Raw genomic sequence first — 14,861 nt, forward strand, 5'->3', positions numbered from 1 at the left:
TCTTATTTAAAAATAGGCCATCAAGCTTTTTCTTTTCTTTATATTTTATTTATTTGAATGCCAATCCCTCACTAAATCTAAATAAATTAAATACAATTTTTAATTTAATTAAAATAAATAAATAGAAGAGAATCATAAAAAATACAAATAATTAAAATGTAAAAAAAAAAAAAAAACAATAAAAGCAAATAAAAATAAAATACATAATACAATTTTATTTATAAATGTCTTTTATCATCACTTTTGAAAATTTAAAGCATCCGTGCTAAATAAAAGTATTAATTTCCATTATTTCTTTCACAAAACAAAAAATAATAAATAAATAAATGTGTGTATATATATATATATATATATATATATATATATATATATGCTGATCTTTGGATCTTTCTATTCATCAAATAATCCTGAAAAAAAAGTACTGTTTTAACTATTAATAATAATAATAAATGTTTATTGAACAGCGAATCAGCATATTAGAATGATTTCTGAATGATCACTTAAGTCTGGAGTAATGATGCTGAAAAATTTAGCTTTGATCACAGGAATAAATTACATTTTAAAATATATTCAAATAGAAAGCAGTTATTTTAGATAGTAAAAATATTTCAAAATTGTACTGTCTTTGCAGTACTTTGGATCAAATAAATGCAGCCTTTGTGAGCAGAAGAAACTTCTTTAAAAAACATGTATTTATTATTAGTAGTGGTAGTAGTATTATTTCTTATAATATGTGTCCCCTGTCCAGGCAAAATCTCCAAAGTCTTCATATCTCACCTCCATGGCGATCATCTCTTTGGTCTTCCTGGTTTGCTGTGCACCATCAGCCTGAACACAAACCCCCAGTCTGATCAGCCTCCTCCCTGCGTGGACATCTATGGCCCGCGGGGGTTAAGACACTTCCTGCGTGTGGCGTTAGAGCTGTCCAGCTCGCAGCTGCTCTTCTCGTATACGGTGCATGAGCTGGAGCCGTCGGATGAGCAGAGTCCCGCGGAGGGGCGTCTCAGTCCTGCACAGACCGCGAGCAGCGATACGCTTCACCCACAGGAGCGGCCCGGCACCACCGTACCGCTGGACCCGCACACGGACTGTTACCACCTCATTGATGACAAACAGTTTGTGGTTAAAGCCTTCAAGCTCTATCACAGAGTCCCATCATTCGGCTTCTCAGTGGAGGAACGAGAGCGTTCAGGACGCTTGAACACAGTCCTGCTGAAAGAACTAGGTAACTTGTTAAAGCCAAAAAAAAAGCTGATCAATTAATTTATTATTATTAATAGTATTTTAGTATACAATTATTGTTTAGGGAGCATTTAGAGATTTTTTTTTGTCTGTTTGTCTGTTTTTTATTACTAGTGTACAGTAATGATTATTTAGGGAGCATTTTGAGTTTTTTGTCTGTTTGTCTGTTTTATTAATTTTATTATTATTGTACAGTAATGATTATTTAGGGAGCATTTTGAATTTGTTTTTGCTGTTTTTTATTTTTTATAACTAGTATACAGTAATTAAGGAGCATATTGAATTTTCTTATTTGTCTGTTTTTCTATTTTTTTATTACTAGTGTACAGTAATAATTGTTTAGGGAGCATTCTGAGTTTTTTTGTCTGATTTTTATTTTATTGATTTTTTTATTACTAGTGTACAGTAATAATTGTTTAGGGAGCATTTTGAGTTTTTTTTGTCTGATTTTTATTTTATTGATTTTATTACTAGTGTACAGTAATAATTGTTTAGGGAGCATTTTGAGGTTTTTTGTCTGATTTTTATTTTATTGATTTTTTTATTACTAGTGTACAGTAATAATTGTTTAGGGAGCATTTTGAGTTTTTTTGTCTGATTTTTATTTTATTGATTTTTTTATTACTAGTGTACAGTAATAATTATTTAGGGAGAATTTTGAGGTTTTTTGTCTGATTTTTATTTTATTGAATTTTTTATTACTAGTGTACAGTAATAATTGTTTAGGGAGCATTCTGAGGTTTTTTGTCTGATTTTTATTTTATTGATTTCTTTTTATTACTAGTGTACAGTAATAATTGTTTAGGGGGCATTTTTGGATTTTTTTTTATGTCTGTGTGTCTGTTTTTCATTACTAGTGTCCAGTAATGATTATTTAGGGAGAACTTTAAGTTTTTTAGTCTGTTTTTATTTTATTTTTTATTACTAGTGTACAGTAATAATTGTTTAGGGATCATTTAGAGATTTTTTTGTCTTGATTTTTATTTTATTGATTTTTTTATTACTAGTGTACAGTAATGATTATTTAGGGAGCATTTTGAGTTTTTTTTTTTGTCTGATTTTTATTTTATTGATTTTTTTTATTGCTAGTGTACAGTAATAATTGATTAGGGAGCATTTTGATTTTTTTTGTCTTGATTTTTATTTTATTGATTTTTTTTATTACTAGTGTACAGTAATAATTGTTTAGGGAGCATTTTGAGGTTTTTTGTCTGATTTTTATTTTATTGATTTTATTACTAGTGTACAGTAATAATTGTTTAGGGAGCATTTTACATTTTGTCTGATTTTTATTTTATTGATTTTTTTTATTGCTAGTGTACAGTAATAATTGATTAGGGAGCATTTTGAGTTTTTTTGTCTGATTTTTATTTTATTAATTTTTTTATTACTAGTGTACAGTAATAATTGTTTAGGGATCATTTAGAGATTTTTTTGTCTTGATTTTTATTTTATTGATTTTTTTATTACTAGTGTACAGTAATAATTGTTTAGGGAGCATTTTGAGTTTTTTTTTGTCTGATTTTTATTTTATTGATTTTTTTTATTGCTAGTGTACAGTAATAATTGTTTAGGGAGCATTTTGAGTTTTTTTGTCTTGATTTTTATTTTATTGATTTTTTTTATTACTAGTGTACAGTAATAATTGTTTAGGGAGCATTTTGAGTTTTTTTTTGTCTGATTTTTATTTTATTGATTTTTTTTATTGCTAGTGTACAGTAATAATTGTTTAGGGAGCATTCTGAGTTTTTTGTCTGATTTTTATTTTATTGATTTTATTACTAGTGTACAGTAATAATTGTTTAGGGAGCATTTTACATTTTGTCAGATTTTTTTTATTTATTTTTTTATTACTAGTGTACAGTAATTGTTTAGGGAGCATTCTGAGTTTTTTGTCTGATTTTTATTTTATTGATTTTATTACTAGTGTACAGTAATAATTGTTTAGGGAGCATTTTACATTTTGTCTGATTTTTTTTATTTATTTTTTTATTACTAGTGTACAGTAATAATTGTTTAGGGAGCATTTTGAATTTTTTTTGTCAGATTTTTATTTTATTGATTTTTTTTTTTATTACTAGTGTACAGTAATTGATTAGGGAGCATTCTGAGGTTTTTTTCTCTGATTTTTATTTTATTGATTTCTTTTTATTACTAGTGTACAGTAATAATTGTTTAGGGGACATTTTTGGATTTTTTTTTTTAATGTCTGTGTGTCTGTTTTTCATTACTAGTGTCCAGTAATGATTATTTAGGGAGAACTTTAAGTTTTTTAGTCTGTTTTTATTTTATTTTTTATTACTAGTGTACAGTAATGATTGTTTAGGGGGCATTTTTGGATTTTTTTTTTTTGTTGTTGCTGTTTTTGTTTAATTAATTTTTTAAATAAAAAAACATCAACCAACTATAACCATGGTTATACAGTAAAAATATATCAGTAATGAAGTAGATATGTTACCACATTAATTGAAATGTAAGATTAAGATTTTCAAAAAATATCTAATTTTATTTTGCAGGTGTGAAACCAGGACCTCTCTACGGGCGTCTGAAGAACGGCGAGTCTGTGACATTAGATAGTGGACGCGTATTGACGGCCGTTGAGGTGCTGGAGCCACCGCTGAAGGGCCGTAAGGTGTGTGTGTTTGGGGACTGCAGCGCACCGCTGGGTGAAGGGTTTAAACGGGCGTGTCAGGGGGCCGATGTGCTGATACACGAAGCCACGCTGGAAGACGGACAGCAAGAGAAGGCCGTGGAACATGGGCACAGCACTCCCAGCATGGCTGCTGCAGCAGCGCTCGCCTGCGGTGCGCAAACGCTGATCCTGCACCACTTCAGTCAGCGCTACAAACCCGAAACGCTGCGGCGAGACGGCGACGACGACGTGACAGAGCTTAAGAGACAAGCTGAGCTTGTGCTGCAGGGGTCGAGGACAGAGGTCATCCTCGCTGAAGACTTTCTCACACTGCCTATTGCACTCAAGAAGAATTTGAGACAGTAGTACTTGTAAGACTTATGTATGGATGTGTTTTAATTATATTTTAATTAAAGGAAATGTTTTAATAAAGTCATTTTTACAGTTTTCTAGAGTGTTTTTTTTTAATTCAGAGCTGAATTGGGTAAATTGGTATACACTGCCAGTCAAAAGTGTTTTTTAAAGAAGTCTTGTTGGCTCACCAAGCCTGCATTTATTTGATCCAAAGTACAGCAAAACAGTAAAATTTTGAAATATTTTTACTACTTAAAAACTGTTTTCTATTTGAATATATTTTAAAATGTATTTTATTCCTGTGATCAAAGCTGAATTTTCAGCATCATTACTCCAGTCTTCAGTGTCCCATGATCCTTCAGAAATCATACTAATATGCTGATTTACTGCTCAAAAAACAGCAGGTGAGAACTTGTTTATTTATTGTTAATTCTTTATTTTCATAAACAGGCTGCTGGACCAGTGAACTGAGGTTGGTAAGTCTTTATGCATCTTTTTTGGCTTGATCTATGTCTAATGACATGTATAAACCATTTCAGTCTTCTGTGAGAATGATGATGATGCTTTACCCTACAAAGTTTACTGTTTCAACATGATCAAAACCTCTCTGAAAAACCTGTTGCAGACAGTCTGCTACATGCTTTCTGTCATCTGATTGATAGTTATGGCTTTTTAGCACGCAAAGGGCCTTTGGTATAATTATAAAAATTGTCCAACAAGTCAAGTTTACATACACCTTTCACAATCTGCAAAATGTTAATTATTTCACCAAAATAAGAGTGAGTATAGAAAATGCATTTGTTTTTTTATTTAGTACTGACCTGGTTAAGATATGTAACATAAGATGTTTACATACAGTCCACAAGAGAAAATAATAGTTGAATTTATAAAAATGACCCTGTTAAAAAGTTTACATACACTTGATTCTTAATACTGTGTTGTTACCTGAATGATCCACAGCTGGGTTTTTTTGTTTAGGGATAGTTGTTCATGAGTCCCTTGTTTGTCCTGAACAGATAAACTGCCTGCTGTTCTTCAGAAAAATCCTTCAGGTCCTTCAAATTCTTCAGTTTTTCAACATTTTTGTGTATTTGAACCCTTTCCAACAATGACTGTATAATTTTGAGATCCATCTTTTCAGACTGAGGACAACTGAGGGACTCATATGCAACTATTACAGAAGGTTCAAACGCTCACTGATGCTTCAGAAGGAAACCTAATGCATTAACTGTTTGAATTTAAAGTTCAGGTGAATTTAACTTATTTTGTCTTCTGGGAAACATGTAAGTATTTTCTATAGCTTCTGAAGGGCAGTACTAAACGGAAAAAAAAAAAAGATATTTAGGCAAAATAAGAAAAATGTACACATCTTCATTCTGTTCAAAAGTTTTCACCCCCAGCTCTTAATGCATCATTTGTCCTTCTGGAGCATCAGTGAGTGCTTGAACCTTCTGTAATAGTTGCATGTGAGTCCCTCAGTTGTCCTCAGTCTGAAAAGATGGATCTCAAAATCATGCAGTCATTGTTGGAAAGGGTTCAAATACACAAAAATGCAGAAAATCAAAGAAATTGTGGGACCTAAAGGATTTAGGCAGTTGAACTGTTCAGGACAAACAAGGAACTCATAAACAACTATCACTAAACAAAAAAATACATCTGTGGATCATTCAAGTAACAACACAGTATTAAAAATCAAGTGTATGTAAAATTTGAACTACTATTTTTCTCTTGTGGACTATATGCAAATGTCTTCAGATTCTGCAAGGTGTATGTAAACATTAAACTTCAACTGTATGTATGCACCAAAGAAAATTGCATGAACAATTGCAGTTTTTAAATCATATGTCAAACACTTCTCCATCTGTCAACCAGGTTGTTCTGCTTTAAATTCACTGCTAGCTTGATCCGTATCACATCAGGCTCAGCTGAATCACTCAAACAGATTTGCAGTTTCATTTAGTGTTGCTAGTGGTGCAGAAATTACAAGCTTTTCACATTTATGCAGAAAGATGCACCTTCAGGAACAAGGTTGATTATGCCTGTCATACAGGTTTAAAGATGTTTCAAGGCAACAGATTAAAAGAAATCCTAGTCTAGGAGTGCCAAGACTAGGATGCATTGTATACTGCCTACTATTTCTTCTAAAATGATGTAAAGCAGTATGCAGTTTATGATAAAAGCTTCAAACTGTACTGTGCAAATTGCTGCAAATCTTGCTTGCAGCTCATTCATCAAGATGTAAATAAATTCAAACGCATTGGATTGTGGGATACACAATTTCCCGCAGTGTGTAAATATAGCAAGTCTTCCAGGAAATCTGCGCATTCAGGCATTTGCATACAGTATACTGCAGTAAATAGCTGTAGTACTGTCTGCTATTGTAAACATGGCGCTGTTTACTAACATTAAGTACTCTCGTCCTATTATACAACACATTTAGCCTATGATTGGCCTTTTAAATCTTTCTCCAGCTCTAGTGGTTTCCAAACAGCAGCATCTGTGTGGGCGGAGTCATATTTACGCTCACGGCGACGTCACTCGAGCGATGACGTCACAGCGCTTACGTAGAGACAGCCTCCGTGCCTTGACGCCATGAATCGTAAGTGTTTCTGTTTGTATTTTCTCATTTTATTTTTAATTCCTGCCTCATGTCGCACTCTAGAAATAATGGAGACACTTTATTTGTCCATTCCCCACACATATAAGGAGTCTCTGTTAGCCACTTAGCTCGTTAGCCTCATAGTGAGATCAGTTGTATTGTCAGAGAGTGAACTGTGGTTTATTATTATCACGGTCACATATTTAACTGCTGTAATGATGTGCTTTTGATGAATTTTAATAGATCAGTTCGACTCACTGGGATGCCGTTTATTTCCATCATCACTGTTTTAAGTGTTAATTAAACTGATTTACCAAGAATTCTGCATAAATATGAACATAATTGTGTGTAAATCAGTTTATAGCATCAACAGTAATTATATGTGGTATGTAAATTCTTTATCTATCTCTCTATCTATCTATAATGTATTATATATATATATATATATATATTGTTTTTCAAAGAAGTCTCTTCTGCTCACCAAGCCTGCGTTTATTTGAAATATAATATTCCAAAGTACAGCAAAAACGGTAAAATTTTGAAATATTTTTACTATTTAAAATAACTGCTTTCTATTTGAATGTATTTTAAAATGTAATTTATTTTTGTGATTTCAAAGCTTTTTCATTATTCCAGTCATATGATCCTTCAGAAATCATTGTAATATTCTGATTTGCTGTTAAAAAAACATTTACTATTAATATGGTGTTGAAAACAGCATATAAGTATATATTTTTAAGTTTCTTTGATGAATAGAAAGTTCAGAAGAACAGCATTTATCTGAAACAGAAATCTTTTGTAACATCATAAATGTCTTTATCATCACTTTTGATCAATTTAAAGCATTTTGCTAAACAGAAGTATTAATTTCGATAATCCCCCCCCCCCCCCCCCCAAAAAAAAACAAAACAAAAAAATTACACTGACTCCAAGCTTTTGAATGGTATATTGTATAATGATAAAAAAGCTTTTTATTTCAGATAAATCGCATCTTTGGATCTTTCTATTCATCAAAGAATTCTCAAAAATACTCAAGTGTTTTAACTATTGATTATGATAATAATAATAATAACTATAATAAATGTTTCCTGAACAGCATATCAGCATAATAGAATGATTTCTGTTTCTGAAGAATCATGTGACACTGAAGACTGGAGTAATGATGCTGAAAATGTAGCTTTGATCACAGAAATAAATAGCATTTTAAAATATGTAAAAAATGTATTTTAAATAGTAAAAATATTCAAAAAATTTTCTGCTTTTGCTGTACTTTGGATCAAATACATGCAGGCTTGGTGAGCTGAAGAGTCTTACTGTTCAAAAACTTTTGACTGGTGGTATTTTTATATATGGTTTTCTAAAACACAGTTCAAAACTAATTTATGTGTTTTGTTAGGCCAGTGTGGACCACGTCTCGACATCAGGGTGTGAAGACAGGCGTTCGGGAGGTTTGAAGGACGTTGGTTTGTTTATTCTCGCCTGTGGTTGAGTGTAATTCCAGCAGCATGTCCGTCTCCAACACACCCACCTGTAATGATGCCTGTCCGAGCATCGTCCACAGTCTCATGTGCCATCGACAGGGAGGAGAGAGCGAGTCTTTCTCCAAACGAGCCATAGAGAGCTTGGTGAAAAAGCTGAAAGAGAAAAAGGACGAGTTAGACTCGCTGATCACTGCCATTACTACGAACGGAGCTCATCCTAGTAAATGTGTGACTATACAACGCACACTAGACGGTAGATTACAGGTATGTTTGACTATAAAAAAAACTGAATGAGTAGTTCACCCAAAAATTACAATTAGCTGAAAATGCACTCACCATCAGGCCATCCTAGATGTGATGAGTTTATTTCTTCATCACAGATTTGGAGAAATGTAGCATTATGTCACTTTCTCACGAATGGATCCTCTGCAGTGAATGGGTGCCATCAAAATAAGAGCCCAAACAGTTTATTAAAACATCATAATAATCCACACCACTCCAGTCCAGTCTATTAATTAATTTACTGTCAAGTGAAAAGCTGTGTGTTCATAAGAAGCAAATCCATCAAGATGTTTTCAACTTCAAACTCTCACTTCTGGCTAAAATACAAGTGCGTAATCTATAATAACATTTCTTCCAGTTAAAAAGTCCATCCTCTGGTGTTCTTTCTCATCAAAATCCACCAGTTTTGGACTGTAAATGTACTTGATGGGTGCATATTTCTCATCAATTATTATGGACTTTGAATTATGAACCTCTTAAGGCGAGACACTACAGGTGAATAGGGTAAATAAATTAACTAATCGTTATCACATTACTTACTCAGTTGATTGATTACATTGATAATTGCAAACATTTTTTGCATTACAAGTTTTCTAAAAATGTTATGTTTTAATATGCAAATGAGGCCTTATTTAATTAAATATGTGCTAATTGGCATATATTTCTAGTACAGAAATCTAAACACTGGATGAAGTCAGTTTCAAAACTCTTGTTTAATTTTTTTTTTTTTTGACATATTTGATTCAAGTTTTTTTACAAAAAGAATTGTGGGTATCTAATTTTGTCGCTCCATAATTCAGAAAATACTTAGAACAGGCAGAAAACTTTTTTACATTTTTTGGGGGAATAAAATGTATAAAATCAAGCTAATTTTATATGAACAAATCCCTCTGTACAAAACTTCAGCATATAGACAGGAATAAAAATGTAAAGTTTGGTGTGTGTAAGTGCGACTGAAGTGGAGATTTATGGCCAAGTGTAGGAGAAAAAACACATTTTGAGAAAACAGTGTTTAAAAATATGTATTGTAACTGAAATCTATTGACACAAATAGATAAAGTGCTATAAAAGAAACACTTAGTGTCTTTTGGATGTTTTCTTCCCACTAGCCTGAAAAAACACTTTATGAAAAACCAAAAAGCCCAAAATCTCAAACTTGACAGGTGCATGAAAAAACGTTTTTGCCTGCAGTGTCTCCCCTTAATGTTGGATTTGTTTCTTACAATCACAGAGTTTTTCTTTTGTAATTGGCATTAGTTGATGGACTGGAGTGGTGTGGATTAATTGTGGATTATTGTGATGTTTTTATAAGCTGTTTGGACTCTTATTCTGACGGCACCCATTCACTGCATAGGATCTATTGGTGAGCAAGTGATGTAATGCGCTATTTCTCCAAACTCATCTACATCTTGGATGGCCTGAGGGTGAGTATTTTCAGCAGATGATGTGTAAATGCATTTATTTGTCTCTCAGGTGGCTGGTCGTAAAGGATTTCCTCATGTTATATACGCACGGCTGTGGCGATGGCCGGACCTGCACAAGAACGAGCTGAAACATGTGAAATACTGCCAGTTTGCCTTTGACCTGAAATGCGACAACGTGTGCGTGAACCCGTACCACTACGAGAGGGTCGTGTCTCCAAGTATCGGTGAATTGATTTCTGTCGTCATGCTATCATACGAAACTTTCCTATTGTGTAGAATAATTCTTAGTTACATGATCTCTCTTTTTCAATTTTCAGATCTGTCTGTTCTGACTCTGGGTGGCCCAGGTGAGGGTGCTTCTAATAATTTTTGTATATATTGTAAAATTATTTTAAACAGGTTTATTGACTCTACAATTCAAAAGTTTGGGGACAGACTTAACATTAAACTGATAAAAAGCAATAATATTTATTTTTAAAAAAAATGCTGTTCTTTTAAAATGTTACATATTTCAAAACAATATTAGAATATAAAAAAAACAAAGTTTTCAACATTGATAATAATACATGTTTCTTGAGCAGCAAATCTGCATAGTAGAATGATTTCTGAAGGATCATGTGAGACTGAAGACTGAAAATGCCGCTTTGCATCACAGAAGTAAATAGCTTTTTAAAATATATTCAAACATAAAGCATTTATTTTAAATGGTAATAATATTTCACAATATTACAGTCTGTACTGTATTTTTGGTCAAATAAATGCAGCCTCTGTGAGCAGAATAGACTTTGAAAAATAACAGTTACATTTAAAGTCAAATCATTCATATTCATGTCCTTTTATTTAATTAATCTTCTAATTAGTCATAGAACAAGCTGGATAGTATACAGTCTGTTTCCTAGTTTAGTTTATTTGGGGATAATGATCTAATAACTGTAGATGATCTATTACAGATTGCTGAATAAGTGATTTTGCTTGTGTATGTGTAGGGCCGAGTGTCGATCCCCTGGTGAAGGATGAGTTCGATGGTCAGCCGTCTCATTCTTCTGCTGATGCAGCTCACGGTATTCAAACCATCCAGCACACAGCCTCTTCCTCTGCCCCGCCTGACGCTTTCAACAGCCCTGCTCTCCTGCCGCCAACTGACTCTGCAAACTCCACCTCCACTTCTGCATTTACCAGTATGGCTGCCGGTCCAACTAGTAAGTCATTATTTCATTCTTTTGTGCAACCAGCAGGGCAGAATGCATCACTTCATGCATCTCGAGCTACAGCCCATCTATCAAATCAATGATCTGATACACAGAGAGAAAAAATTTTTTGATCCCCTGCTGATTTTGTATATTTGCCCAATGACAAAGAAATTATCAGTCTATAATTTTAATGGTAGATTTATTTGAACAGTCAGAGTCAGAATAACAACAACAACAAAAAATGCATTTCAAAAAAGTTATAAATTGATTTGCATTTTAATGAGTGAAATAAGCATTTGACCCCTTCACAAAACATGACTTTGTACTTGGTGGCAAAACTCTTGTTGGCAATCACAGGGGTGTACACATCTCAGGAGGGATTTTGTCCCACTCTTTGCAGATCCTCTCCAAGTCATTAAAGGGATGGTTCGGAGTAGAATTGACTTCATTGCTATGCACTCCGAAGTCAAACATTTATGGAGATATTAGAGTTTTTCGAATTGCTTGTTACAGGAGTGAATGGTACATGTGATGTATCTCGTAAATTGCACCACTAAACGTGCAAGTAATCTTACCAAACTTGTACAGTAGTGTAAATAGGTTATGTACTCACAAAACGCTGCATCGGAACATTTGTAAGTCCACCATGAGTGTTTTAAAAACGCGTTTTAGCCGATCCCTACTAGTCTCAAAAACTACAAATGGCGACACGTCGACGTCACGTCCCTGGTTTGAAAAAAGCACGTAAAAGTCCTCCTACAAGTTGACATGCACACAGATGTAGTAGGAGGACTTTTACGTGCTTTTTTCAAACCAGGGAAGTGACGTCGACTTGTAGTTTTTGAGACTAGGAGTTCTCGGGTAAAACGTGTTTTTAAAACACTCATGGTGGACTTACAAATGTGCTGATGCAGCGTTTTGTGAGTACATAACCTATTTACACTACTGTACAAGTTTGGTAAGATTACTTGCACGTTTAGTGGTGCAATTTACGAGATACATCACATGTACCATTCACTCCTGTAACAAACAATTCGAAAAACTCTATCTCCATAAATGTTCGACTAAGGTAAAAAAAAAAAACTTCGGATGGGGTATTTAGATGGGCTTCGGAGTGCATAGCAATGAAGTCAATTCTACTCCGAACCATCCCTTTAAGGTTTTGAGGCTGATGTTTGGAAACTCGAACCTTCTGCTCCTTCCACAGATTTTCTATGGGATTAAGGTCGAGAGACTGGATAGGCCTTAATGTGCTTCTTCTTGAGCCACTCCTTTGATGCCTTGGCCTTGTGTTTGGGGTCATTTTCATGTTGGAATACCCACGATCCATTTTCAGTGCTCTGGTTGAGGGAAGGAGGTTCTCACCCAAGATTTTACACTACATGGCCTGGTCCTTCGTCCCTTTGACGCCTTGCAGTTGTCCTGTCCCCTTAGAAGAAAAACACCCGCAAAGCATAATGTTTCCACCACCATGTTTGATGGTGGGGATGGTGTTCTTGGAGTCACAGGCAGCATTCCTCCTCCTCCAAACATGGCGAGTTGAGTTGATGCCAAAGAGCTTGATTTTGGTCTCATCTGACCACAACACTTTCACCCAGTTCTTCTCTGAATCATTCAGATGTTCATTGGCAAACTTCAGAAGGTCCTGTACATGTGCTTTCTTGAGCAGGGGGAACTTGCGGGTGCTGCAGGATTTAAGTCCTTCACGGTGTAGTGTGTTACCAATTGTTTTTTTGGTGACTATGGTCCCAGCTGCCTTGAGATCATTGACAAGATCCTCCAGTGTAATTCTGAGCTGATTCCTTACTGTTCTCATGATCATTGAAACTCCACGAGGTAAGATCTTGCATGGAGCCCCAGACGAGGGAGATTGATGGTTATTTTGTGTTTCTTTCGTTTGTGAATAATCGCACTAACTATTGTCACCTTCTCAACAAACTGCTTGGCGATGGTCTTGTAGACCATTCCAGCCTTGTGTAGGTCTACAATCTTGTCTCGGACAACCTTGGACAGCTCTTTGGTCTTGGCCATGGTGGAGAGTTTGGAATCTGATTGATTGATTGATTGATTGATTGATTGATTGCTTCTGTGAACAGGTGTCTTTCATACAGGTAACAAGCTGAGATTACGAGCTCTCCCTTTATGAGAGTGCTTCTAATCTTAGCTTGTTACCTGTGTAAAAGACACATGGGAGCCAGAAATCTTGCTGATAGATGGGGATCAAATACTTATTTCACTCATTAAAATGCTAATCAATTTGAAATCTTTTGAAATGCGATTTTCTGTATTTTTTGTTGTTGTTGTTGTTGTTGTTGTTGTTGTTGTTGTTATTTTGTCTCTCACTGTTTAAATAAACCTACCATTCAAATTATGGACTGATAATTTCTTTTACAGCAGGGGATCAAATAATTGTTTTCCCTCACTGTAGATGATATAGCTCTATGTACATGTTTTCCTCCATTAGATGCCCCCAGCTCATGGCCCAGAGGAAGCAGTTTTCCTCCTCCCAGCATCCCTCATCAGAACGGCCATCTGCAGCACCACCCTCCTCTTCCTCAAACAGGCCAGTACTGTGAGTCACTAGAACCACCACTAACTACCATTACTGTCTGTTTTACTCTTTTCATTAAAGGTTTCTCTTTGTCTGTGTTGGTCAGGGTCAGTCCATAATGAGCTGGCGTTCCAGCCGCCCATATCCACTCATCCAGGTGAGGAATAAAAACACTGTCAAGCTGACATGTGGCTTTACATGGTAAACAACACACTGCTGTTATCACTTAGAGTGTATTCACTTTTGTGGCCAGCTATTTTGACAATAATGGCTGTATGTTGAGTTATTTTCAGAGGACAGTAGGTCTATACTGCTATACAAGCTGCACATTGACTACTCTAAAAATATATCCAAGTTTCATTTCTATAGTATTGTCCCTTGAGAAGATATACTAAAATGGTTGCTGAAATGTGAGGGGTGTATTCACTTTTGTGAGATACTGTATATACTTTCCCATCATCATGGGTACTCAGTGATTTTTAACTCAGCTGTTTCTCTCTTTCTCTCAGCTCCGGATTACTGGTGCTCAATTGCCTACTTTGAGATGGACATTCAGGTGGGCGAGACGTTTAAGGTGCCGTCCAACTGTCCCGTCGTAACGGTGGATGGTTATGTGGACCCGTCAGGTGGAGATCGCTTCTGTCTCGGCCAGCTAAGTAACGTACATCGCACAGAGGCCATCGAGAGAGCCAGGTATTATAATTATATTGTCACTGGTAACCCTTATCAGTGGTATTTTAGTATAGTTTCTATTTATATTCTGAATTACATTTTATTTTTTGCATTTCCTGTTTTCAATTTTAGTCAAAGGTTTTGGTCATTTAGATATTTTTTTTGTTTGTCGTTATTATTATTATTATGTTATATGTGACCCTGGACCACAAAACCAGTCTTAAATAGCATGGGTATATTTGTAGCAATAGCCAACAATACATTGTATAGGTTAAAATTTTCGATTATTCTTTTATGCCAAAAATCATTAATATATTAAGTAAAGATCATGTTCCATGAAGATATTTTGTAAATGTCCTACTGTGTGTGTGTGTGTATATATATATATATATATGTATGTATGTATGTATGTATGTATGTATGTATATATATAT

The 14,861-nt window shown here is 34.5% G+C and overlaps 2 protein-coding genes across 2 annotated transcripts; both read left to right on the forward strand.

Annotated features, from left to right (window-relative positions):
* The first annotated feature begins 651 nt into the window (after window positions 1–651).
* Window positions 652–4,322, forward strand: elac1 (elaC ribonuclease Z 1). Its single transcript, XM_073832929.1, has 2 exons — window positions 652–1,225; window positions 3,759–4,322. The coding sequence occupies exons 1-2, from the start codon at window positions 688–690 to the stop codon at window positions 4,238–4,240; spliced, it is 1,020 nt and encodes a 339-aa protein (XP_073689030.1). The 5' UTR covers window positions 652–687; the 3' UTR covers window positions 4,241–4,322.
* A 3,907-nt stretch (window positions 4,323–8,229) lies between these two features.
* LOC141317115 (mothers against decapentaplegic homolog 4-like) lies at window positions 8,230–14,471 on the forward strand (the record flags this gene model as incomplete). Its single annotated transcript, XM_073832928.1, has 7 exons — window positions 8,230–8,572; window positions 10,064–10,238; window positions 10,332–10,361; window positions 11,001–11,213; window positions 13,669–13,776; window positions 13,862–13,912; window positions 14,265–14,471. Coding segments are annotated over exons 1-7 (1,024 nt in total), but the record flags the coding sequence as incomplete, so codon positions are not given.
* Window positions 14,472–14,861: the final 390 nt, after the last annotated feature.

This window comes from Garra rufa, unplaced genomic scaffold, assembly GCF_049309525.1.
Source record: "Garra rufa unplaced genomic scaffold, GarRuf1.0 hap1_unplaced_353, whole genome shotgun sequence".
In the NCBI taxonomy this organism is placed as follows: Eukaryota; Metazoa; Chordata; class Actinopteri; order Cypriniformes; family Cyprinidae; genus Garra; species Garra rufa.

What these genes read in the sequence shown, in the direction of transcription:
- elac1 (XM_073832929.1), top strand. Translation starts at nt 688, where the DNA reads ATGTATTTATTATTAGTAGTGGTAGTAGTATTATTTCTTATAATATGT. An exon ending in AGTCCTGCTGAAAGAACTAG is followed by an intron (nt 1,226 to 3,758) that starts GTAACTTGTTAA and finishes TTTATTTTGCAG; the next exon opens with GTGTGAAACCAGGACCTCTC.